We start from the raw sequence: 27,244 nt of genomic DNA, 5'->3' as shown, positions 1-27,244 counted from the left end.
AATATTCACAGGAGCATGAGAGTCATAAACATAGGCTGTCATGGTGTATTTACAGTATCATTATTGAGTAAACTTAGTACTTAGTGTCTGATTGGGGATAAGGGTTGATTCAATATCCATGATTTACTCTAAATAAACTTAAAACTGAACAAATATTGATAGAACAGTGGCATTACCTCATATTTACAAGCATTTGATCACCCAAATCAATACAATGGATAGTCTACATGTTCAGTATATTATTTATTCCCTTTAACTAATCAAAAGGGCATTAGTGACGATCATCCCAATCGCAAAATGCAAATGACGATAAAACTAACTAGGGCCGCACGATAAAACAATATCAATATATCAAAAGAAACAGGAAGTGGCGAAGCAAAGTTGGTTGCATGAACAAAGGCACTAGCTAACCGAGGAACAAGTGACACGCTAATAGTCAATCGCATAAAAGTACATCAACTATACAGTTTCGTTGCGCTGTCTTGATTTTGTTGATTTTCTGCATAAGGTGAAAACAGAAACTAAAAATTAGTGCTGCAGAGAGAGAATAAATTCTGGATTAAACAGGAAGTCATCTTGAAAGTATGGCAGTTTTGGGGATTTTTCTCCAAACGAACCGTGTTCAGACCAAGGCACTTGCAATCAGTAACACTAAACCACCACCTTGCACAACACTGGCACTAACAATGCAGAAAATAGTTCTACTCAGGTTTCTCTATGTTTACATTTTCACACTTCGCACTCTTGTGTATTTTGTATTTTATAAAGCATTTCAAGAGGTTATTGTTAAGTGTTCAATGTGATTTTATTTACATTGATGGTTTTCTGTGGTTGTGTAGACATTTCCTTTCCTCTCTACCTTGATAGTTGAGGGGATTATAATCAGAGGAAGTTTATATTTTAAATAAAAATGTTTACATTTAATATATATATATTTTTTCCTGGTCCTAAACAAATATCAGTAACAATTGATATTGATTGATATAAAACATGTATATTGTGATACAGTTTTCAGCCATATCGCCCAGCCCTAAAACTAACTATAGTTAAAGGTAAACGATAGCATCATCTAATTTGCATAGTATACCATGATGCAAAACAAGACCAATATGTGATCAAGTCAGCTGTTGTTTGTGCTATGAGGTGTGTTAAAAAGGAGAGGTATGGTGCCATCTACTGTACGGAGCTGTAATGATAAGCTGCATATTGTAGATAGTCCCATTATAATGTGTTTAATTGTGACAGGCCGCCACAAATAAATGAATTTTTGGGGGACACTGCCTTTTACACTTCAACATGGTTTGGCAATTCTTCTTCTCTTGGACTGGCAGGCAAAAGCCACTGTTCTGATTTGATTCACATCTCAGAAATCAATGTCAACAAACTGCCGTACAAAATGCTTTATTGTTGCTTATCCGACTCATGTCTCCGGTGAAAGTCACAAGTAAATATGCAAGCATTGGCTGTCGGCTATGTCTAAAACCACATATGAAGTCAGCCAATCTGAGGGGCGTTGGGATAAGCAGATTTCACTGTATGCAGTACCACTAAAATGTTATACCACAATGATAGAGATGCTGCTCTCCTTTAGTGAGCTATCATTTGGGAAAAGACAACAGCAAACATTGGTACTTGTGTCACAAGTGTGGATTTCTCCATGTCTTCGTATTAGTCAGGTGCAAGGTATAAGCAGAAATACCTCTCATCTCAGTCTGTAGTGCAGCACTCTCTTCAAATGACACTTAGCCCAACAAACTGGTGCGAAATAAAAGCCATTGAAGCCTATAGCATATAATGGAACTCAAAAAGGTGCTCTGTGCTGTCTACACCCAGAAAAGCATTTGTGCTTCCGCAGAAACTAGAGGATAGGGGAAAAAAATGTAATCCCCCAAAACAATACACACAACAGAGGCAAGAACAACAAAGCATACTCAAAGAATGAGAATGCAAAAATGAGGGTGAGCATTAGGCAATAGAAATAAATTGTTTACTTTAAGTCAGCCTTGTGTACAGTGAGAAAGTGATTTTAAAATAGGGCTTAGTGTTGTGAATTTGTGATCTGTCAGTCCATGTGGGAAACAAAGAGAGAGAGCGAAAGCCTGGCGTTATTCCCATGAGGTCTCTGTCATTCTGTCTGAGGAGCGAGGGATCTCCAAGGGGAGTGAAAGTTCTCAGCCTGACAGACTGTTTACACTCGGCAGAGTAAGATACTCCTCTTTGCCGCTCCCTTTCCTCTTCCCCTAATAGTCTCATAATGACCTCCTCAGGTGTTAACTGAGAAGCCAGTAGAGGGCTAATTCAAAGTAAAGTAGTAAATGCCACCATGGGCGACGGCGGTAGCGACAGATGCCAGCACAGACACTTCAGCATCCAATCCTTTGTGCTCTCTCCCCTTCTTTTCTGAATCCACTCTACCTCACCCTGCAGCCATTTTTGTTTGACTGTGCCTAATTCCTCCAGCAGTGTTTTGGGAGTGCAGTGTGGCTCGAAGAGGGTGATGATGGTGAATCAGGCAGGGCAGACAGCTGTCATTTACAGTCCATCTTTCTAGAGATTTCAGTAGGTTTGCCACAAAATGGTCCATAGGTCATCTGGGGTCTCCTGATGCTTCAATTAAGTACAGGATAGTGCAGTGTTTTTCAACCAGTGTGCCGTGAGAATTTGTCTGGTGTGCTGTGGGAAATTATGCGACTTCACCTAATTGGTGCAAAAAATATTATTTGCAAATTGATAATTACAATCTGCAAATAATGTGCCGTTGTCTAATGTCTGTGCTGTATAGAGCTCGGCAGGGTAACTGTCATGACGTGGACTGTGGGATGGTTTGTTTTCCCGGAACACAAAGGAATTGGATCGGACATGGGATGAAGGTAAATACATAATTAAATTTTACACTTAATATTACACTAACAAAAGAATAAACAAAAGGAACGCACAAGGCGGAGAACAAACGTGGCTATGAAAACAATACTGACACATGGACAGAAACTATGGACATAAAACAAAACTCGCTAACTGTGACATGGAAAAACAAAACTTACTTGGCATGGCATGAAGCATAAACTATGGTAGCAAGCGTAGCATGGGTAACAGAGTTAGTAGACGTAACAGAGGTAATGTCGCCAGGCCGACTGCCTGGCAACTGCAGGCTTAAATAATGGTGACATGATTAGTGACAACAGGTGCGTGACTCAAAATGTAAAACAGGTGAAACTAATGGTTGCTATGGTGACAAAACAATGGAGTGAAAACAGGAACCAAAAAGAGTCCAAAAACCAAACAGGACATAACTTAAACAAAATATGATCACAGACATGACAGTAACCATGTAAAACTCCATATCAGTAGGTGGCAGCAGATAGTTCATTGCTTTGTAGAAGTCGTAACGCGTCGAGGATGGTTTGTTGTGATCCCAATATGCAGAGCACAGCGGGAGACGGCGTGCAGGTAAAAAGGTATGTAACGCTTAAACCAAAAATTAACAAAACGGAAAAGGAAAAGGCAATGAAGTACAGGGATGGCTATGCAAAACGAAAGTAAAACTGAACTGGCTACAAAGTAAACAAAAACAGAATGCTGGACGACAGCAAATACTTACAGCTTGTGGAGCAGAGACAGCATCCACAAAGTACATCCGTACATACTACAATCAACAATGACCCCACAAAGAAGGAAAGCGTCCACACAACTGAAATAGTCTTGTTTGCCAATAGAAAGCAGGTCAGGCAATAGCACTCAAAGGAAGGTGTGTAGCTGCTACAGGAAAACACCAACAAAACAGGAAAGGCCACCAAAATAACAAGACGGAACTAAAACACTTCACACAGAAAAACAAACTCAAAATAAAGCACGACACCCTGGTGGAGTTTAATTTGTTTACGTTTTCTGCTGTTGAAAAACACTGGGATAGAGTTCCTGATAGATGTCCACTGTCATAAAGCATCTTGTCCTAGGAATGTTTTAAACCAACATGTTGGCTGGCTTAAGTTCTCATTTTTCTATCAGTCACAGGATGTTCCTTTGACCTTTGTCTCAGAATTTTGTTTAAGGATTCCTACACCTGATCCAGGTGGTCACCACTATGACAACACCTATGATCCACTATGTGGGGACACAGAATGGGGAAGGATGTTGAAGGATAAGAGAGAGACAGCAGAGTCTGGAAGGGACGGGCAGGGAGAAAAACGAGAGCGAGAAAGAGATAAAGAGAAAACGAGACTGCTTTCTAATTCAGCCATCTGGCTTGCTTTACTTCATTATAATATTTTGGCTCCGCGAGTGTGTGTGCATGTATGTGCGTGCGTATGTGTGTGTTTGCAAATTTGTAAGTGCCTTCCATGCCACAGATGCAGGCAGAGCAGAGAAGAATCCTCGTTTATTAACAGCTTAATAGAGCTCCATCTGGGCCAGGCCCTGTGCTTGTGTTCCATCCGAAACATTCATCACTGAATCGCAGGAATTAGACTACAGCTGACACGGACACAGGCGGAGGTGACCCCGTCGCACCGAGCAACGACGCTCGCACACCTCGCACTGCATGAAAGCAGTTGTGTAGCTGCTGTGATGACAAATACATTCAAGAGACACAAACTTAGGTTAACTAAGATACTGTAGTAGATAATACTATGTCATTAGAAAGGGTATTGAAATAGTGACTTTACCTTATGTTGTTTTATACTTATGATGATTGTAATCCACGTTTCACACACTTCTTTGTGGTCTACATAAAATGTGTTAAATATACTATTGTGTAAATGTTGCTCCACAGCACATACCCATTGTTTGGGTATGTATGCAAGCTGTTCGTTTGTGGAGGCGTTCCCGGATTGCAATTGAAATCACCCAAAAGCCACCCTCTCCAAAAGTATTCCAATTAATTTTTTTTAAATGTACATTGTTAAATACACTATATTGCCATAAGTATTTGGCCACCCATCCAAATGATGAAAATCAGGTGTCCTAATCACTTGGCCCAGCCACAGGTGTATAAAATCAAGCACTTAGGCATGGAGACTGTTTCTACAAACATTTGTGAAAGAATGGGCCGCTCTCAGGAGCTCAGTGATTTCCAGCGTGGAACTGTCATAGGATGCCACCTGTGCAACAAATCCAGTCGTGAAATGCCCTCGCTCCTAAATATTCCAAAATCAACTGTCGAATTGGCACTCAGCATCAAGGGTTGGAATTGGGGGTTAAATCCCCAAAAATTATTCCCGAGCTCGGCCACCGCTGCTGCCTACTGCTCCCCTCACCTCCCAGGGGGTGAACAAGGGTGATGGGTCAAATGCAGAGAATAATTTCGCCACACCTAGTGTGTGTGAGACAATCATTGGTATTTTAACTTGAACTTTAATTATAAGCAAATGGAAGAGTTTGGGAACAACAGCAACTCAGTCACTAAGTGGTAGGCCACGTAAACTGACAGAGAGTGCAAAGAGGTCGCCGACTTTCTGCACAGTCAGTTGCTACAGAGCTCCAAACTTCATGTGACCTTCCAATTAGCCCACGTACAGTACGCAGAGAGCTTCATTGGTGACCTCACCAATGTGCTTTTGGAAGAATGGTCGAAAATTCTTATAAACACACTCCGCAACCTTGTGGACAGCCTTCTCAGAAGAATTTAAGCTGTAATAGCTGCAAAAAGTGAATCAACATCATATTGAACCCTATGGGTTATGAATGGGATGGCACTTCAAGTTCATATGTGAGTCAAGGCAGGTGGCAAAATACTTGATGAACATCATCATTATTTTATTTAACAGTATATGTATATTCGCCGGTTAAGATTAGGTACACCTGCCCACTTTCTGATTAATACAACGCTCTTTATTATTACAACATGGGGCGGCATGGCGTAGTGGGTAGAGCAACCGTGCCAGAAACCTGAGGGTTGCAGGTTCGCTCCCCGCCTCTTACCATCCAAAAATCGCAGCCGTTGTGTCCTTGGGCGGGACACTTCACCCTTTGCCCCCGGTGCCACTCACATCGGTGAATTGAATGATGAATGATAGGTGGTGGTCGGAGGGGCCGTTGGCGCAAATTGCAGCCACGCTTCCGTCAGTCTACCCCAGGGCAGCTGTGGCTATGAAAGTAGCTTACCACCACCAGGTGTGAACGAATGATGGGTTCTACATGTAAAGCGACTTTGGGTACTTAGAAAAGCGCTATATAAATCCAAGTTATTAACATTCAGTCACTGCATGTTTTACATCAGTGTTGTTATATGAAAATAATAATACTTTATCCATTTTTTTTGCCCTTATGTGACCTGTATCGAATGTTTCCATGTCAATGTGAACAGTGCTATTCTGAATTCTTCGACGCAGGCCTCTTTCGAATGTGGATATAAATTGGATATGTATGCAATTCGACCAGAACATTATCAAAAAGCGGCAAGCATCATGATTCTTCGCCAAAATAAATGGTTACAAAATAAATAGTTGACAAATGAGCAGAAAATTGGGGAAAATGTAGGAACTCACGTCGGTGTTCCACCACTGATGTCTATGACTGCTCGCCGACACGCTCTTAAGAGTAAAATCTCTTGTCCTCTCCTTTTTAATCTTGTACGGACAATAAGTTTGGGTCAGAAAATGTTGATTTCGATTGCACAAAATCCTTGAAATTGCTACAAATGCGCCAGTACTGAGGCCAACGAGAATTAAAGCCATGTTTACTTCCGTAAACACTGCAGGACGTGTGACGTCATGACGTCATGTCTGCATGCGGGTTTGTTTGCGTTTACAGTAGAAATCAAAACGACTACATGAAAAGATCGGAATTGACAAAAAAAATCAGAATTGGACATCCGACCCTGCAGTGTGAATGTAGCCAAAGTTTTTTTTCGCAATGCAGCAATTTTTTAGTAGCACAAATGTCGGAGACAAAGTGTTTTATTTGAGAGCAGGCGGGAGGGCATGAAACGAGAAGGAATATACGCAAGCCCCGGAGGCAGAATTCTTGCTCAGCTGAGGAGAAAAAGACAAGCTGACACAGCATGCAGAATGATGGCCAAAAGTATAGCAGCCAATCCTTGACGTCACAAATGGCGGACTGTTAAAATAAATACTCCAAAAGCCAGCAATCAGAGGCTTCCAAAACTGTGTGCAATCTCACACCAAGATGCATGAACCTTATGATTTGACACTTTGGCATTGTTTAACACAAGTATCCAACATGTATAAGGCAGAAAAGAGGAAACTCATCACAGGTCCACTTCAACCATAGACAGAAAACCGCAGATGTCCTTTTTGCTACTGCCAAATACTGAAATTTAGTGAGGATACTTAGAAATGCATCAGTAAATGAGCTCATTTAGAAAGATGAAGAAAGCGAAAGAGAGATTTGATTCATTTACCAAAAAATCACAAGGAGGCTTGGAGTTAGTTATTTTCCTGCAATACCATTTTGACAATTGCCAAAACACAGATGCCTCTCTGATACCAAGATTCTGCATTAGGGTAATGCATTGTAGAAAACACAGACTGGCGCAACAAAATACTTATCTGTGCAACTAGCCTTGCGAAGTGACGGACAATGATCCACTACTCAAAAGGTTCAGTTTGGGAGAGTTGGGGATTTTTTCTGGATGATAAAAGTATATTCATTAAAAAACGTGTGAGAAGTAATTACTACACAAACCCCAAAAGCATCATCAAATTATGCAAAAGTAGCTTCAGTACAAGAGCTGTATTATTTACGCCTTAACAATGACAATAATACAGTTTTTAAAAGATACCACCATCAGAGGTGTCAAGAATGCCAATGTTCAATTATAAAGTAATTGTAATGTAGAACTGTCAAGGAACGATGACATTTCTCAATAAAACCATGAATTCAAACTGATTACAAAGTGTACAAAGTAGGGTTGTACGGTATACCGGTACCAGTATAGTATCGCGGTACTAACAAATCAAAAACGGTAATATACTCTGTTTGAAAAGTACCGGTTCCCCATTTACTTATTTTTTACAGGCATGACAGTGCGTCGTCGTCACGTCGTGACGTTGCGGGTTTTACGAGCAGAGGAGCATGTTCGGCAGCGCACAATCATGGAGTACTTACAAGCAGACACAGTGTGTAGACAGAAAAGGGAGAATGGATGCATTTTGGCCTAAAAACTTTAAGATAAGTGTGAAGTTATAACACTGAAACGCCCTCAGGAAGAGGTGCTTTAAAACATAGCTAGCTAGTTAGTGGCTAAAGTCCATCCGCAGTCGGCAGTGTTTTAGCTACTTCTAAATCACTAATCCTCGCCCCCATGGCGACAAATAAAGTGAGTTTCTTACATTATCATTATCACTGGAGGACAAGGAATAGCTAAACATGCTTCACTACACACCGTATGAGGATACAATAGCTCACTGGCATCACAATGTCAACAAATACCATGGGTGGATGTACACCTGACATCCACTGTAATAATATCAAGTACAAGAGCGTATCTAGTTGATAGTACTATGATTAAATCAATATTTTTTATCGTCACAAAATATTTTCTATTTTTTTGTAAAAATGTGTCCAGGAAATACCTCCCTGGACACATGGGGACTTTGAATACGACCAATGTATGATCCTCTGACTACTTGGTATCGAATCGATACCCAAATGTGTGGTATCATCCAAAACTAATCTAAAGTATCAAACAACAGAAGAATAAGTGATTATTACATTTCAACAGAAGTGTAGATAGAACATGTTGAAACGGAAAAAAGCAGATATTAACAGTAAATGAACAAGTAGATTAATAATCAATTTTTACAGTTTGTCCCTCATGTTGACAAAATTTTAGAATGATAAATGACACAATATGGTACTGCATACGTCAGCAGACTAATTGGCAGCCTTTGTTTGTTTACTTACTACTAAAAGACAAGTTGTCTAGTATGTTCACTATTTTATTTAAGGACAAAATTGTTCTTCCATTGCAATAACAAACATGTTTAATGCACCCTAAGATTTTTTGCTAAAATAAAGCCAATAATGCCATTTTTGTGTGGTCCCCCTTATTTGCAAAGTATCGAAAAGTATCAAAATACATTTTGGTACCAGTACCAAAATATTGGTATCGAGACAACCCTTGTACAAAGTTAAATATATAGTTATTAACTGTTGGAATGTGAGTGCAGGTATATCTGATGCAGTGGCCAAAGCTGAGTGACAAGTCTGCAAATGTAATACTTCCACACACACACACACACACACACACACACACACACAAACACACACACACACACACACACACACACACACACACACACACACACACACACACACACACTCACACTCACACAATGTGCACAACACGTACGGAATGTTAAAAAATAGTTTCCGTGGAGTAACAAACAGGGGTGCACATTCACTGCCATGCCTTTAATTTGGAGGACATCACATCACCATCAACACTCTCCATGAGTCCCTCCATTCAGACAAGGTTGAAGTGCAAATTGGACATCTGGTGCTGTGATGCGTCTGACAATACAGTCAGGGCCCCCCAGACACATCACCACCATGAAGACATAAAAAATGGTGAGAGAAAGAGCGGAGGAAAGATGGACAGAGGTGTGGAGGAAGGGACGTCGGACCAACCATATGCCTCACATTCAGAAGAAAAATAACAACACAGCACACTATCCCCTGGCTCCAGTTGGCAAGCCAAGGTAACATTATGGGGACGGCGTGGCGCGGTTGGCAGAGTGGCCGTGCCAGCAACATGAGGGTTTCTGGTTCGATCCCCACCTTCTACCAACCTCGTCACGTCCGTTGTGTCCTTGAGCAAGAAACTTCACCCTTGCTCCTGATGGGTCGTGGTTAGGGCCTTGCATGGCAGCTCCCTCCACAAGTGTGTGAATGTGTGTGTGAATGGGTAAATGTGGAAGTAGTGTCAAAGCGCTTTGAGTACCTTGAAGGTAGAAAAGCGCTATACAAGTATAACTCATTTACCATTGACCATTTATTTAACACCATCTATCAGATAAAAAAACTCCACAATTAACAACATCTTAATGTGTTCAGTTTGTTCAGTTTGAACATTACGTTCAGTGACGTCATACTCTTCCTGCTCATTCTAGAATAAAGATAATCCTACTAAATTTGACTATTGATTGACGGAATACCGCAACACATACTGTGTCTAGATAGCATAAACCAAAAAAACATTTGACACAGCAACAGACATAGCATTTATTTATTAGGTATGTTGACTTAATGGCCATTAGCAGACAGACAATGCAGTGGTGTCTTCTCAATCTCCTGTACGTATATTCTCTCATGACCAAAGCTGAATTTAACACTATTCAATGCTTCCCCTCTGATGCTTCTGTTAATGTTTTAATCATGTGATGAACACATATTTGCATACATACAGCATGACTACTAGTTATGCCTCCAAATATGTGGCCACCCATTGGATTCATGAATTTGGGACATTTTGATGCATGTTGTATGTTTATTGGTATCTACATCTCCGTTAGACCAGTGTTGTACGGTGCGAAAACTGTACTCGCGAATGCGAATAAAAATAGACTGTACAACTTTAGAAAAAAAACAAACTGTTGCACATGTGCAAAAAGGGATTTTAACCCGTTTGTCCAATTTTGCTCTGAAAATAAATCCATCCACATTTGAAAAGTACCGGTCCGCCAACCCCTACGCGCCCCCGTCGTCGTCACGTCATGTCATTGCTGGTTTACGAGCAGAGGAGCATGTTCGGCAGCGCACAATCACGGAGTACTTACAAACAGACACAGTGTGTAGACAGAAAAGGGAGACCGGACGCATTTTGGCTTAAAAACTAACGATAAATGTGAAGTTATAACACTGAAACACCCTCATGCTTTAAGACATGGCTGGCTAGCTAGCGACTAAAGTCCAGCCCCAGTCGGCAGTGTTTTAGCTACCGGTACTTCTAAATCACTAATCCTCGCCTCCATGGCGACAAGTAAAGTAAGTTTCTTACAAGAATCATCCCTGCAGGACGAGGAATAGCTAAACATGCTTCACTACACACCGTAGCTAACTGGCGTCAAACTGTAAACAAACGCCATTGGTGGATCTACACCTGACATACACTGTAATGACACCAAGTACAGTAGCGTATTTAGTCGATACTACTGTGATTACGTTGATATTTTTGGCCATCACATCTTCTTTCGTTTAAAAAAAAAATCATATTATGTTTATAAACTCAGGAAATATGTCTGTGGACACATAAGGACTTTGAATACGACGAATGAATGAATCTGTAACGACTTGGTATTGGATTGATACCCAAAATTATGGTATCATCCAAAACTAAAGTAAAGTATCAAACAACAGAAGAATAAGTGATTATTACATTTTAACAGTAGTGTAGATCAGTGGTCCCCAACCACTGGGCCGCGGCCCGGTACCGGTCCACGGACCGATTGGTACCGGGCCGCACAAGAAAAAAATAAATAAATAAATAAAATATTTTTATTTTTTTTTTTATTTTTTTTTTTATTAAATCAACATAAAAACACAGTATATACACTAAATATCAATGTATATCAATACAGTCTGCAGGGATACAGTCCGTAAGCAAACATGATTGTATTTCTTTATAAAAAAAATAAAATAAAAAAAAATTCTTATATATCCCAATCTTAAATTGGGATCCTATTATGAAAAACCTACTTTTCTTACTTGTTGGTACCTATTTTTGTGAATTTGGGATCCCATCAGTCCTGAAAATTAAAAAACAAGTCATGGTGGACATATTTATTTACATCAACAAATATTTCCATTTATGGGTTAGTTTATGAGCAAAACTATATGGATATGAGTTTTGATCCATATTGCTGAGCCCTACACTCGTGTTAGCAACTGTTTAGGGACGTTCTCTGTGTTTAATTGAGCATTACAGTAGGACTTATCATAGCATTGTGTGTATATGTATGACAGCACATGTATGAGTGTTAATAATGGAATTATGATATGAAAGACATTTCATATTGCTACAAACAATGTTCTATGCTACAAAAGTAATCTGTGCTACTAATTTTTTTCATTTTGTAGTACCGGTGCTAGTAGTGAAAAAGCTAAGTGTAAAACGCTGCGTTAGACGCTTTGAGTTAAGAGCATAAGCAGGCAGAAGGATTGCAAAGAAGCCCTCACAGAATGCTGGCTCTCAAAGGAGACACTTTCTACCTGTGTTAGAAGTGATAAAAACAGCCTGGTAATCCCACAAACGCGTCGATCACTTTGCTTTGAACTTCAAAGAACGCACACAACAATTAATAGCAGCATGGGTGGATTTGAATAAAAGGGAAACAATTATTACGAAACAACATTTGCTCATTATCTAAATGCAATGCCATGTGGTTATTAGAAACTGTTGGGCAGAGAGTACCGTATTTTCCGCACTATTAGCCGCACCTAAAAACCACAAATTTACTCAAAAGCTGACAGTGCGGCTTATAACCCGGTGCGCTTTATATATGGATTAATATTAAGATTCATTTTCATAAAGTTTAGGTCTCGCAACTACGGTAAACAGCCGCCATCTTTTTTCCCCGTAGAAGAGGAATCGCTTCTTCTTCTACGCCAAGCAACCGCCAAGGTAAGCACCCGCCCCCATAGAAGAGGAAGCGCTTCTTCTTCTACTGTAAGCAACCACCCGCCCCCGTAGAAGAAGAAGAAGCGCGCGGATATTACGTTTCATTTCCTTTGTGTGTTTACATCTGTAAAGACCACAAAATGGCTCCTACTAAGCGACAGGTTTCCGGTTCATGAAAAGACGCAATCTCTCCATCCGCACACGGACTACTATTTCACAGCAACTGCCTAAAGACTTTCAAGAAAAGCTGGCTACTTTCCGTGCATATTGTAAAAACAAGATAGCTGAAAAAAAGATCCGGCCAGAGAACATTATCAACATGGACGAGGTTCCACTGACTTTTGATATTCCTGTGAACCGCACTGTGGATACAACGGGAGCACGTACGGTGAATATTCGCCCCACAGGGAATGAGAAGTCATCCTTCACTGTGGTTCTAGCTTGCCATGCTAATGGCCAGAAACCTCCACCCATGGTGATATTCAAAAGGAAGACCTTGCCAAAAGAGACCTTTCCAGCCGGCGTCATCATAAAAGCTAACTCGAAGGGATGGATGGATGAAGAAAAGATGAGCGAGTGGTTAAGGGAAGTTTACGCGAAGAGGCCGGGTGGCTTTTTTCACGCAGCTCCGTCCATGTTGATATACGACGCCATGCGCGCCCACATCACGCTGGTTTTTAATATATTATTAAAGTTTGACTGACCTGACTGTTTTTTTGACATTCCCTTTAGCGCAGTTAGATGCGGCTTATAACACGGGGCGGCTTATAGGTGGACAAAGTTTTGAAATATGCCGTTCATTGAAGGCGCGGCTTATAACCCAGGGCGGCTTATGGTGCGGAAAATACGGTACTTACAAATAAAATTCACACTGATTAGTCCTCCAGATGGCCACCAATCAGCATGCAAAAGAAACCCTTAAAGCAGACCTGTGATGATCTTCCTCTTTTCTGACTTATACATTTTGGTACAATGTTGGATACTCGTGTTAAACAATGCCAAAGCGTCATTTACGCCGTCAGTCTCTGAATTCAATTATGTAAGTTACTATGGGAGGGTGATCCTATCTGAGGAGAGCTGGACAGAGATTTTGAGTAGAGTTCATAAGTCTTCTATTTGTGCTAGAAACAGCCTTATTCAATGCAAGCTAATACATTGTGGCTATTATACCAAGGTTCTGCAGGCTAAGATGTGTGATGGAATATCGGTATTATGTGATAGGTGTCAATAGTCTAACTGTGCAGTTATTGGACTGACATCTTTAATTCTTTGTCTTTGGTAATTGGTGAAAAGATCGAACCGAATCCTCTTTAAGTGGGCTATTTGGGGTAGCACCTCAGTCAACTACCCTTAGCAAATCCAAAAATAATCTTGTAGAGTTTACTACTTAGTTGGTTAGAAGACTCATTATGTTGAATTGGAAGGCAACAGCGCCTCCTTGCCACACCCGCTGTATTTTCTCAAACTGGAGAACAGTTGTTCTGTGACGTGTTAGGAAGTATGGGGATGGTTTCCAAAAATATGTAAAAAAGACTGATTTTAGATTGCACCCCGATTGAAAAGTAATTGAAATGTAGATAATTGATGAGACCTTTGTCTGCGTTTGTGTATTGCTGCACCATGTTGGGGACATTCAGTTGTTTGTGGCTTCATGTCAATATTTGCCTGTACTTATTTGACTGCTGTGACTTGTTTTGTTTTTTTCTAGTTTATTATTTTTATTTTATTTTATACTATATAATTTTTGTGAGTTACTTGTCTGGGGGAAAAAAACATTTGACATTTGTTTAATTGTATTTCTGGACTGTATATGTAAAACATCCAATAAGCAAATGTTTAAAAAAAACAATCCAAAAGCGTCAAATCAGAAGTTAATGCATTCGGGCTTCAGGTCTCCTGCAGTTTTGGATGCGTCTGAACACTGTGTTATGCAGTCTTTTTTTAACAGTGACATCACAGATTGATGGACATACATATGTGGGCATTCTAGTAAATTTTGTCTGCCAGCCTCCTCCCCCTCTGCTGTATTCAGACTGCTGCCTGCAGGCTCCCGTGCTATTCTTTTTTGTCTGATGCTTGCCCGCCTGCTCTGATGTCTCAAAATAAATACTTCTGTGTTTATTTGTCCACCGCATTTTATACCGGATCATTTTGTCAACATAGGCCAGAATAAAGTTGGATTATCTCCTAAACTCAGATGAAAAAGACGGCGGCATAGCAACATTTCTACATTTCTTGGTTTGAGGGACCACAGAAAAAGATAGAATACAGTATTACAAACCCCGTTTCCATATGAATTGGGAAATTGTGTTAAATGTAAATATAAACGGAATACATTGATTTGCAAATCATTTTCAACCCATATTCAGTTGAATATGCTACAAAGACAACATTTTTGATGTTCAAACTGATAAACATTTTTTTTTTTTTTTGCAAATAATCATTAACTTTAGAATTTGAAGCCAGCAACACATGACAAAGAAGTTGGGAAAGGTGGCAATAAATACTGATAAAGTTGAGGAATGCTCATCAAACACTTATTTGGAACATCCCACAGGTGTGCAGGCTAATTGGGAACAGGTGGGTGCCATGATTGGGTATAAAAACAGCTTCCCAAAAAATGCTCAGTCTTTCACAAGAAAGGATGGGGCGAGGTACACCCCTTTGTCCACAACTGCGTGAGCAAATAGTCAAACAGTTTAAGAACAACGTTTCTCAAAGTGCAATTGCAAGAAATTTAGGGATTTCAACATCTACGGTCCATAATATCATCAAAAGTAGGGATGTCCCGATCCAGGATTTTGCACTTCCGATCCGATACCGATATTTGTTTTTGCACTTCCGATCCGATACCGATACTGACCGATACCGATACTGACCGATACTGGCCTATCCGAGCATGTATTAAAGTTTAAAGTTATTTAGCCTACTTAGTTGTCAGAATCATGTTGAAAAGGGTTTTAGTACTCTTGATAACAACTAGCCAGCTGAATTAGGGGAGTTTGAATAATACACAATGGTTGGTAACAAGAAACTGACCTGTTTATTCGAAGATAAACACAAAATAGACAAAATTATACATGACAAACAGAAATGGCATCATTGAAACAAGGGCTGGGCGATATGGCCTTTTTTTAATATTGCGATATTTTAAGGCCATATTGCGATACACGATATATATCTCGATATTTTGCCTTAGCCTTGAATGAACACTTGATGCATATAATCACAGCAGTATGATGATTCTATGTGTTTTGATTGATTGATTGAGACTTTTATTAGTAGGTTGCACAGTGAAGTACATATTCCGTACAATTGACCACTAAATGGTAACACCCAAATAAGTTTTTCAACTTGTTTAAGTCGGGGTCCACTTAAATTGATTCATGATACAGATATATACTATCAGATATATACTATCATCATAATACAGTCATCACACAAGATAATCACATTGAATTATTTACATTATTTATAATCCAGGGTGTGGAGGGGGGCGTCGGATGTAAGTGTCAAAAAGACAGCCAAAAGAGTTTGATATGAGAATAAATCTAAAGTTAAAATATAGGGTAGAAATGCACCCATTTGCAGGAAATGTAGTCTTGATTTTAAAAATTTTCTTTCAAGGCTTGCATGTCTACATTAAAACATTCTTCTTCATACTGCATTAATATATGCTACTTTTAAACTTTCATGCAGAGAAGGAAATCACAACTAAAAAAATCACTAATTTTTTCATACGGTGTTGAAGTGGAAATTTTTGCCTCGGCATTTTGATGGTGTGGACGTGTGGCACCGAACGGAGATAAGCGTCTCGACAGACGTTACAATATTTGAACAATGATGACGAAAACTGTTTTCTCTGTCGTGTCTGTGTGTCGAAAATTGTTATGCGCTTATTTTTTTATTTGATTTTGTGCGTGGCATAGATTTGCCGTGCGCAGAGGACGTTTGAGCAGGCGCGCACCTTAGCGGCTGCGCTAGCATCACAGCTAATGATAGCCATGCTGCTACCTCTCTGCTCCGGGAGGACGTATACGTATGTGACGTATGACGTGACAGTATGTGACGTATGACGTGACAGTATGTGACGTGTGTAAGAAGGTGCGCTCGCTGTCTGTGAGAGGGAGACACAGGAAAGAGTGAGAAGAGCCTGACGTGTAATGCCAGCAGCTAAAAGCAACTGCGTGAGAATCCACAGACCTGTGTGGATGTGTTGAAGGTGTGCTGGAAAATGCGGAACGGAAATTACGGAGCAGCAGAAAAGTGGAATGTATTATTTAAATAGGTGCGTTGGAAAACACGGACCGGATGTTTTTTTTAAACTGGATCTGGATCGGCATTTTCCCATGCCTTGCCGATAGGCATTTTTTGGCAAATATCGGCGGCCGATCCGATCCAAATATCGGATCGGGACATCCCTAATCAAAAGGTTCAGAGAATCTGGAGAAATCACTCCACGTAAGCGGCATGGCCGGAAACCAACATTGAATGACCGTGACCTTCGATCCCTCAGACGGCACTGTATCAAAAACCGACATCAATCTCTAAAGGATATCACCACATGGGCTCAGGAACACTTCAGAAAACCACTGTCACTAAATACAGTTTGTCGCTACATATGTAAGTGCAAGTTAAAGCTTTACTATGCAAAGCGAAAGCCATTTATCAACAACATCCAGAAACGCCGCCGGCTTCTCTGGGCCCGAGATCATCTAAGATGGACTCATGCAAAGTGGAAAAGTGTTCTGCGGTCTGACGAGTCCACATTTCAAATTTTTTTTGGAAATATTCGACATCGCGTCATCCGGACCAAAGGGGAAGCGAACCATCCAGACTGTTATTGACGCAAAGTTCAAAAGCCAGCATCTGTGATGGTATGGGGGTGCATTAGTGCCCAAGGCATGGGTAACTTACACATCTGTGAAGGCACCATTAATGCTGAAAAGTACATACAAGTTTTGGAACAACATATGCTGCCATCTAAGCACCGTCTTTTTCATGGATGCCCCCGCTTATTTCAGCAAGACAATGCCAAGCCACATTCAGCACGTGTTACAACAGCGTGGCTTTGTAAAAAAAAGAGTGCGGGTACTTTCCTGCAGTCCAGACCTGTCTCCCATCAAAAATGTGTGGCGCATTATGAAGCGTAAAATACCACAGCGGAGACCCCGGACTGTTGAACGACTGAAGCTCTACATAAAACAAGAATGGGAAAGAATTCCACTTTCAAAGCTTCAACAATTAGTTTCCTCAGTTCCCAATCGTTTATTGAGTGTTGTTAAAAGAAAAGGTGATGTAACACAGTGGTGAACATGCCCTTTCCCAACTACTTTGGCACGTGTTGCAGCCATGAAATTCTAAGTTAATTATTATTTGCAAAAAATAAATAAAGTTTATGAGTTTGAACATCAAATATCTTGTCTTTGTAGTGCATTCAATTGAATATGGGTTGAAAAGGATTTGCAAATCATTGTATTCCGTTTATATTTACATTTCACACAATTTCCCAACTCATATGGAAACAGGGTTTGTATTTTCAGCAAATCAAGGTGATATAAATGGTGGTAAATGCAGCTTTTTTCAATGCGGCATTGTGCACAACACAAGGTGTACCTAATGTTGTGACCAGTGAATCTATATACAGTGGTACCTCAACTTACGAGTAATTTGACAAATGAGCTCTCTCTCAACTTTTTGTTGTTTAAGTTGTGAGCATACCTTGAGTAACGAGCCCATCTCGCCCCACCGGTTGAGGTAATATTTGTCACAGAATTGTACCATTTAGGCAATAAAGAGGTAATATATTGTTATACGTTGTTGTTCCTGTTACAAGATTGACACAATCCTGCCCTCCAACCACCCGAAATGAGAAATTTGGTGCGTTTGAGAGGACGCGGAAGACAGTTTTAGAGGAACAAAAAACATTAAAAACATGTTTAAAAAAAAAACGAGAGCCTACCGGTTAGCAGCAAGCCAGCGTCAGTTCATGTCACAAGAAACTGCAGCCATCCTCCGCGGCATGCAGCCACAAACGTCCAAATAGTAGTCAATTATCCATAAAAATATTAAGAAGCTGCCTTGTTTCAGTTAGTTTTATCTAATCCTGACTTAAAAAACTGGACAATCCAGCGTTACTTTTGGTACACAGACATATTGCTTGTTGTAAGCGCTGACCTCTCCAGTCCATCAATAGAATATATCTGTGTGGAACATAAACAATGATTCCCTAGTTCCTAATGTTATACGACGAAGAAACAGACTGGAGGAGACACCAACAAAAGTCTTAGGTAAATACTGAACAATAATATTGCATGTATTTTATCCATCCATCCATTTTCTACCGCTTATTCCCTTCGGTGTCGCGGGGGGCGCTGGAGCCTATCTCAGCTACAATCAAGCGGAAGGCAGGGTACACCCTGGACAAGTCGCCACCTCATCGCAGGGCCAACACAGATAGACAGACAACATTCACACTCACATTCACACACTAGGGCCAATTTAGTGTTGCCAATCAACCTATCCCCAGGTGCATGTTTTTGGAGGTGGAAGGAAGCCAGAGTACCTGGAGGGAATCCACCCAGTCACAGGGAGAACATGCAAACTCCACACAGAAAGCTCCCGAGCCCGGGATTGAACCCAGCACTGCTCAGGACCTTCGTATTGTGAGGCAGACGCACTAACCTCTCTTCCACCGTGCTGCCCGCATGTATTTTATAAATGTTCAATTTTCACTCATGTTTTTCAAGCAATATTTCCTGTCTAAAAGTTTGTTTTTCTTTTAAAAAGGCATGTTACATGTTGAAATAGTGGTGTGGGTCAAGCACAGATAAAAATGATTTCATTTCAATCTAATTTGAGATACAAGTTTTTTAAATATTAGGTCAGTCGCGAAACATGTTGTAAGCTGAGGTACCACTGTACGGTTTTAGAAGTTTATTTTCGGCCAAAGTCCTAAAAAAATAAAGGTTATGTTTGTCTTCAAGATATATGTTCAATAGTGAACATTTTCAAAAGAAAAATCCTGATAAAGGTTGGGGCGTGGATGGGTTTATTTGCAATCTAAAGGGAAGACTGACTCAGAAAGTGTGTTGAAAATGTGATTTATTTATACCAAAGCACGTCCAATACACATTATCTAGACCACAAGGAAGTGTGTTACATCTAGATTAGAGTCATCATAGGACCCCAAGGCTTTGAGGTTTGATAACTTTCGGTGCTGATCTCCAGCAAGACAAAATGGACAAAAGCATATGTGAAGAGCGACAATTTTCAGAGAATGCGTCGGATTTAGGCAGATTGGTCATCTTTCCAGCGCTGGTATTGCTACTGTTTGTACTTACTCTTTGGTATAGAATACATTTATAATCTTCAATTCTAGTCAACTGGCTTTATACAGACATATTTTAAATAAAAATATTTCTGGGAGGACTTTGCCCTTAAAATGGAGGTTCTGAACAATACTGTATGTAATATCATTACTATCTCTCTTGTGCAGCTCTACAATTATCGTACTACAGGCCTATGTTTTTTAACTAAATCAGGATCTGGCCAAAACTTGCAGAACTCTGGAGAAATAGTAACACTATGTTGTCCTCACATGATTCAACTAAACAGTGAAAATGAAAGTCAGGCTTAATGCGCGCTCAACTTGTGGACAGTGGTACTAAGTTAACAGTGTACGATATGCAGGAAGGAGTGAGAGACACACTTACTGGTGCTTTAAATGTATTGTTCATCTCTTATCAAAAGTTTTGTTTGATTTAACCACAGCACATGCCAGTCCAACCATGTACTTGGTTGTTGGTTGTTATAATATCAAACCTGCATAGATAGACAATGAAAAGTTTTTAGGATCTATATTTTTTTTTGCCTACCTCGCCGAGAGCTTCATAACGTTTCTGGTTCCAGCGGTGGAGATCTTCTCTTACGTTGAAGATAAAAGGTTCTCGTGTCTTTATGTGCCGAAGCTGTCCGTCTGTGGGACGACAAAGAATGTGAACAGGAGTTTCAAAATATAATTCAAACATGACCAACAATACCAACTAAATGAGGCAATTCCTGAAGGAATTTGCGTGTGAATGTTCCAATGCTGAAGTTGAAGTGAAATGCTGACAGAATGTAGCAAGAATGTAGGAATAGTTTGAATGTTGGAATGGTTTGAATGTTGAAAAGCTGACGCTGAACTGAAATGCTAATGGAACGTAGGATGAAGGTAGAAATGGTTTAAATGTTGAAATCATTTAAACGCTGAAATAGTTTGAATATCAATCAAATCAAATCAACTTTATTATAAAGTTGATTTGAATATTGGAATGGTTTGAATGTTGAAGAGTTTGAATTTCCAGGGAAACCGGAATTTGGTTTGGAACTTGGGAAAGTGTTAGTTTGAATGTCCAAGATGAGTGGAATGTGTTGATGTTGGACAACTTGGAAAAATGTCCCATTAATATCAATGGGAACTTCCTGGAAATTTGGTAATTTTGAGAAAAGCGGGATTTTAAAAAAATGATTAGGAGCATGAATGTCCTGAATGAGCTGAATTGGTTGGTGTTTGAATTGTTTAAATCGGTCAAGAAATGTAGAATTAGTAACAGTTTTTAATTGAGGAATTCCTGGAATTTCAGGAAAACCAGGAATGTTTCTAGTTTCTTAACCAACTGGTTTTTGACCTTAATATGAGGAGTGTTTTGATGGTGCAACGGTTGAAATGAGTTGAAAAATGTGAAAGGAGTAGTCGAACTTAAGAAGGGTGGAAATAGGTTACCAAAAAACGGGAATTCCTTGAAATTTGTTGAATGTGGAAAAATTGTAGTTTGGATGTCCAGAATGAGTTGAATGTGTTGAAGGTGGAATGGTTTGAATCGGTTGAAGAACGTGGGAATTGTGGAAGTTTGAAAAATTACCAATTCATTTTGAATGGGGAAAATGGGAAAAAAAAGGAATTATGGAAAATGTGGGAATTGTGCAACTTTGAAGAATGTCCCAATGATTTCAATGGAAATTTCTGAAAAATTAGGAATTTCGAGAAAAGCGGAAATTTTTTGGAAAATGGTAAAAAAAACTTGAATGTTCTGAATGAGATCAAATGGTTGGTGTTTAAATTCTTAGAATCGGTCGAGAAATGTTGAAGTAGTAACATGATGAATTGAGAAACAGTATTTAAGAATTCCTGGAATTTCGGGAAAAACGGGAATTCTTCCAGTTCAAAAACAACTTCGTTTTTTGTCCTGATGAAAAGAAATGTTTTAAAGTTGAAGTTAAGATGCCAATGATTGTCACACACACTAGGTGCGGTGAAATTATCCTCTGCATTTGACCCATCCCCACAGGGGAGCAGTGAGCAGCAGCGGTGGCCGTGCCCGGGAATCATTTGGTGATTCAACCCCCAATTCCAACCCTTGATGCTGAATGCCAAGCAGGGAGGCAATGGGTCCCATTTTTATAGTCTTTGGTACGACTCGGCCGGGATTTGAACTCACGACCTACCAATCGCAGGGCGGACACTCTAGGCGGAAACTGAGCAGGTATTTGATGGTGGAACGGTTGAAATGTGTTGAAAAATGTGGAAGGAGTAGTTGCCAGAAAAATGGGTGGAAATGGGGCTTTGAAAAAGCAGAAATTCTGCAAAATCCTGGAATTTTTTTTAACTTGAAAAGATGATATATTGAATTTCCAGAAAGGTGGAATGTGTTGAAGGTGGAATGGTTTGAATAGGTTGAAAAATGTGGAAATGGTGAAAGTTTGAACAATGGCCAATTCATTTTGAATGGGAAAAATGTCCCGGAGAACCTGGAATTTTGGGAAATCTAGGAATTTTGGGAATTTGTCAGGGAAAAGCCCGCAATTCCCGAATAGGCTGAACAGTTTGAATTTGAAACTGTTTGAATTGGGTGAAAAATGTAGAAGTAGAGCTCACCAAAATCTGGAGAAGAAGAATAAGGTTAAGTTGAAGAATAAATTATTATTGTGTGAATGTTCTAATAATAATAATATATAGATGAATTTTGGTGTAGAAAACCTGCTTTGGAGCGTTCACACAACTATGCTCATTTCCACAAGTATGCATTTACTGAACTGCAGACAATAGCAGGCACAGGTCAGAATAGGTTTTTGGTGTTTATTTAATTATTAAGTAAAAAAGACAGCCAACAATAACTGAGGCACAGTGCCTATTACAGCAGAGGCCACTGTACCACAATACTCATGGAATGTCACACACATTAGACCCATGAAATCCAGTCAAATTATGTGGGAACTGCTCTTCATGGGTAAATCTGCCAAGATTAGTTTGACCACTAAGGTGAAAAAAACGTGTTTATGATAATGTATGGTTCATACCTATTTGGGGAATTTGAAGGAAGATTCAAGTTTTGTTTAAAGTTAAATAAAAGGCCGGAAATGTTCCCGTAAAGGGAGAAAATATATTTGTTGCTGCTTTTTTGGCAAACATTTGCCTTTGTGTAGCTGTGGAATCCCAAGGTTTATGCCTCAGCACCGAGGCCATCAATCCTCCGGCTGACACTGCAACACAATAAAAGACTAAGCAGTGCTAAATTAAATTTTGACCTTTATGACTGCAAAAGTTGTACAAGCTAAAGCACTAAAACGTATGCATATGCAACCCAAATAGCCAGAGGGCCCTCATACTTTATAGACAAAAACAAATATATAAGCTGTTCCTCACCGGCTGCTAAATTGCCACCATTTTTAACGTGATAAACCTTACAGTGCAAAATTCAACGCGAGTATCACAGCACCTGCTTCATAAGTAAGTTGTTAAACAACCCCAAATCCTAATCTTGGTTTGTCATCATGTCGCATTAAAAAACAGACCTGTGCCTGTAAGGAAGAGGAGAGGGGTGAGAAGTTAGGATAAAGGCAGTGTGCACTAAAGTACCTTGAAGAAAATCAATTATGCATTCATGGAGGAGAGAGGATCTAAACACCACCGCCTAAGAAAAGCACGAGGACCTTTAATGAAATCCTACAATGGGGAAACGTGTGTGTGTGTGTGTGTGTGTGTGTGTGTGTGTGTGTGTGTGTATGTGTGTGTGTGTGTGTGTGTGTTCTTGTATGTCTACCCTTCTTGAGACATCAACAAGGAAAAGTACCTTCCATATGAGGACCGGTGAACAAGTTAGGACCGAAATCATGGTCCCTGTTATGATCCGCTGCCCGGATCATATTTCTGTTTACGTTTTCGAGGCACTTGTGTTTTCTGTTAGTTTTGTGCACCTGAGTTTGTTGCCATGGCTGCTTATTGTTTTCACCTGCCACGTGTGTTTCCGGACGCGCACCTGTTAGCCATCAATGTCATTATTTAAGCCTGCCTTGCCAGTGGGTCGGTCTGGCTTCCTAGTTTGTTTTCATACAACAGATGACGACTTTTGTTTCCTGCTCTGAACCTCCTAGCTTCCACGCTAGACCCCTTTTTACCTTCTAGCTCAGACGCTAGCTCCTTTAGTTTTTGCCTTCCTTGCTATGAGCACGTTTTTGTTTGTTCCAGTATAATTTATTTCTTAAATAAATCATTTCTTACCTGCACGCTGTGTCTGAAGCCCGTCTGCATTCCTGGGAGAACGAAACCCCGCATCACCATGCGCCCCGGTCGTCACAGTCCCAATACGAAAAGCCATTGCATCTAATAGAGAATGTCTCATTCGCACTACTTGTGGTGAAATCTATCAAAATTAGGGTGGTCCCAAAAAGGAGGGATTTTTCAAATTGACTGTGTGTCGGTTTTAAAAAAGCTCCCCCTCTGGTCAACATATGAAATAACAAGTGTGTGTTAAAAATTGAAATGTGCCCCCTCTGGCCAAAATTAATTTAACAAAATTAAATAAATATGTATATAGACACATACTGTAATAACTTGAAGTAAATAATGAAGATTAAAAACCAATTACAACCAAAAAATTCCCCCAAAAAGCAGTCTTTTTCTTACAATTTTTTCTTATAAAATTGGGAACAATGTCTCAAATTCTTTCTATTTCTATAATATTGCAATATTTTCTAGTAAAATTATTACTTTTTTATGTAAAATTATTATTTTTTAATGCAAAATGGTGACATTTGTCATATAAAATTCTGACTTTCATCACAATATTGCCAATTTTTTTGTTGTTCTTGTAAAATAGTGACATTTTTTTATATAAAATTATGACTTTTGTCAAAAATTAGCCAAGTACAATTCTGATTATTATGATAATATTGCCAAAGTTTTTAAGTTTTCTTAAAAAGTGTGACTTTTGTCGAGTAAAATTACGACTCTTTTCATAAAAATGCCAAAACTTTTAAGATTTTCTTGTAAAATTGCGACTGTTATTGAGTAAAATTCCAACTTTTCTCATAATGTATTCAAGATTCAAGATGCTTTATTGTTGTCCATTCTTTAACATGTACAAGACACATAAGAACTGAAATTTCATTTTCGGCACAGTCCCACTAAGAGCAGACATACGTTACAAGGGGACAAGACGGGACCGCCAACTGATCAGCCACTTACGGCGCTCCTTAAAAAAGGTGGGAAAAAAGTGACATTGGGAAAGGGGGAAGAGTAAAAAAAATATCAGTCTAAGGCTGGACCCTCAGGAGGGGTCCAGACTGAGTCCGAGGAAAAAACCTCAGATAGCATGGCACACATAAACATGATACATGTAATCACAACAACTCGCAACAGAGGGGGGGGGGGTTGGGGCCCTGGAGGCCGGCTGCCGCTATAAAGCGCTACTCAGCCATCCACAACCCCGGAGGAATTACGCAAATATAGTACAAATGTTCAGTTTTTCTTGTAAAATGTTGACTTGCGTTGAGTAAAATTAAAACTTTTATTATAATACTGCCAACATTCTAAGTTTTTCTTGTGAAACTGTGACCTTTTTCTTGTGAAATTCCAACTCATTTTTCACAACAAACTTTTTTATATTTGCATAGTATGTACAGGTAAAAGCCAGTAAATTAGAATATTTTGAAAAACTTGATTTATTTCAGTAATTGCATTCAAAAGGTGTAACTTGTACATTATATTTATTCATTGCACACAGACTGATGCATTCAAATGTGTATTTCATTTAATTTTGATGATTTGAAGTGGCAACAAATTAAAATCCAAAATTCCGTGTGTCACAAAATTAGAATATTACTTAAGGCTAATACAAAAAGGGGATTTTTAGAAATGTTGGCCAACTGAAAAGTATGAAAATGAAAAATATGAGCATGTACAATACTCAATACTTGGTTGGAGCTCCTTTTGCCTCAATTACTGCGTTAATGCGGCGTGGCATGGAGTCGATGAGTTTCTGGCACTGCTCAGGTGTTATGAGAGCCCAGGTTGCTCTGATAGTGGCCTTCAACTCTTCTGCGTTTTTGGGTCTGGCATTCTGCATCTTCCTTTTCACAATACCCCACAGATTTTCTATGGGCCTAAGGTCAGGGGAGTTGGCGGGCCAATTTAGAACAGAAATACCATGGTCCGTAAACCAGGCACGGGTAGATTTTGCGCTGTGTGCAGGCGCCAAGTCCTGTTGGAACTTGAAATCTCCATCTCCATAGAGAAGGTCAGCAGCAGGAAGCATGAAGTGCTCTAAAACTTGCTGGTAGACGGCTGCGTTGACCCTGGATCTCAGGAAACAGAGTGGACCGACACCAGCAGATGACATGGCACCCCAAACCATCACTGATGGTGGAAACTTTACACTAGACTTCAGGCAACGTGGATCCTGTGCCTCTCCTGTCTTCCTCCAGACTCTGGGACCTCGATTTCCAAAGGAAATGCAAAATTTGCATGGTTGGGTGATGGTTTGGGGTGCCATGTCATCTGCTGGTGTCGGTCCACTCTGTTTCCTGAGATCCAGGGTCAACGCAGCCGTCTACCAGCAAGTTTTAGAGCACTTCATGCTTCCTGCTGCTGACCTGCTCTATGGAGATGGAGATTTCAAGTTCCAACAGGACTTGGCGCCTGCACACAGCGCAAAATCTACCCGTGCCTGGTTTACGGACCATGGTATTTCTGTTCTAAATTGGCCCGCCAACTCCCCTGACCTTAGCCCCATAGAAAATCTGTGGGGTATTGTGAAAAGGAAGATGCAGAATGCCAGACCCAAAAACGCAGAAGAGTTGAAGGCCACTATCAGAGCAACCTGGGCTCTCATAACACCAGAGCAGTGCCAGAAACTCATCGACTCCATGCCACGCCGCATTAATGCAGTAATTGAGGCAAAAGGAGCTCCAACCAAGTATTGAGTATTGTACATGCTCATATTTTTCATTTTCATACTTTTCAGTTGGCCAACATTTCTAAAAATCCCTTTTTTGTATTAGCCTTAAGTAATATTCTAATTTTGTGACACACGGAATTTTGGATTTTCATTTGTTGCCACTTCAAATCATCAAAATTAAATGAAATAAACATTTGAATGCATCAGTCTGTGTGCAATGAATAAATATAATGTACAAGTTACACCTTTTGAATGCAATTACTGAAATAAATCAAGTTTTTCAAAATATTCTAATTTACTGGCTTTTACCTGTATATGTTATTAATGTTACAAATACAAATCTTTATATATATAGAAAGGGTGGTCCTAAAGACGAAGGCATTTTTCAGAGGTTTCAAGAAGGTAAGAAATACAAGAATGTGTGCGTGTGTGTGTGTGTGTGTGTGTG

At 39.8% G+C, this 27,244-nt stretch overlaps 1 protein-coding gene across 5 annotated transcripts in view; it reads right to left on the bottom strand.

The window, feature by feature from the left end:
- arb2a (ARB2 cotranscriptional regulator A) overlaps nt 1-27,244 on the bottom strand; it is a 547,436-nt gene that overhangs the window by 503,463 nt on the left and 16,729 nt on the right. For all 5 annotated transcript variants that reach the window (XM_072914357.1, XM_061986620.1, XM_061986623.2 and 2 more), the window contains exon 4: nt 20,455-20,555. In XM_072914357.1, coding sequence (XP_072770458.1) covers nt 20,455-20,555 — 101 coding nt within the window. The remainder of the gene's footprint in view (nt 1-20,454; nt 20,556-27,244) is intronic.

Source organism: Nerophis lumbriciformis, linkage group LG12, assembly GCF_033978685.3.
Source record: "Nerophis lumbriciformis linkage group LG12, RoL_Nlum_v2.1, whole genome shotgun sequence".
In the NCBI taxonomy this organism is placed as follows: domain Eukaryota; kingdom Metazoa; phylum Chordata; class Actinopteri; order Syngnathiformes; family Syngnathidae; genus Nerophis; species Nerophis lumbriciformis.
The sequence above is the reverse complement of the archived record's forward strand: the minus strand, read 5'-3'. Positions and strand labels throughout refer to the sequence as shown.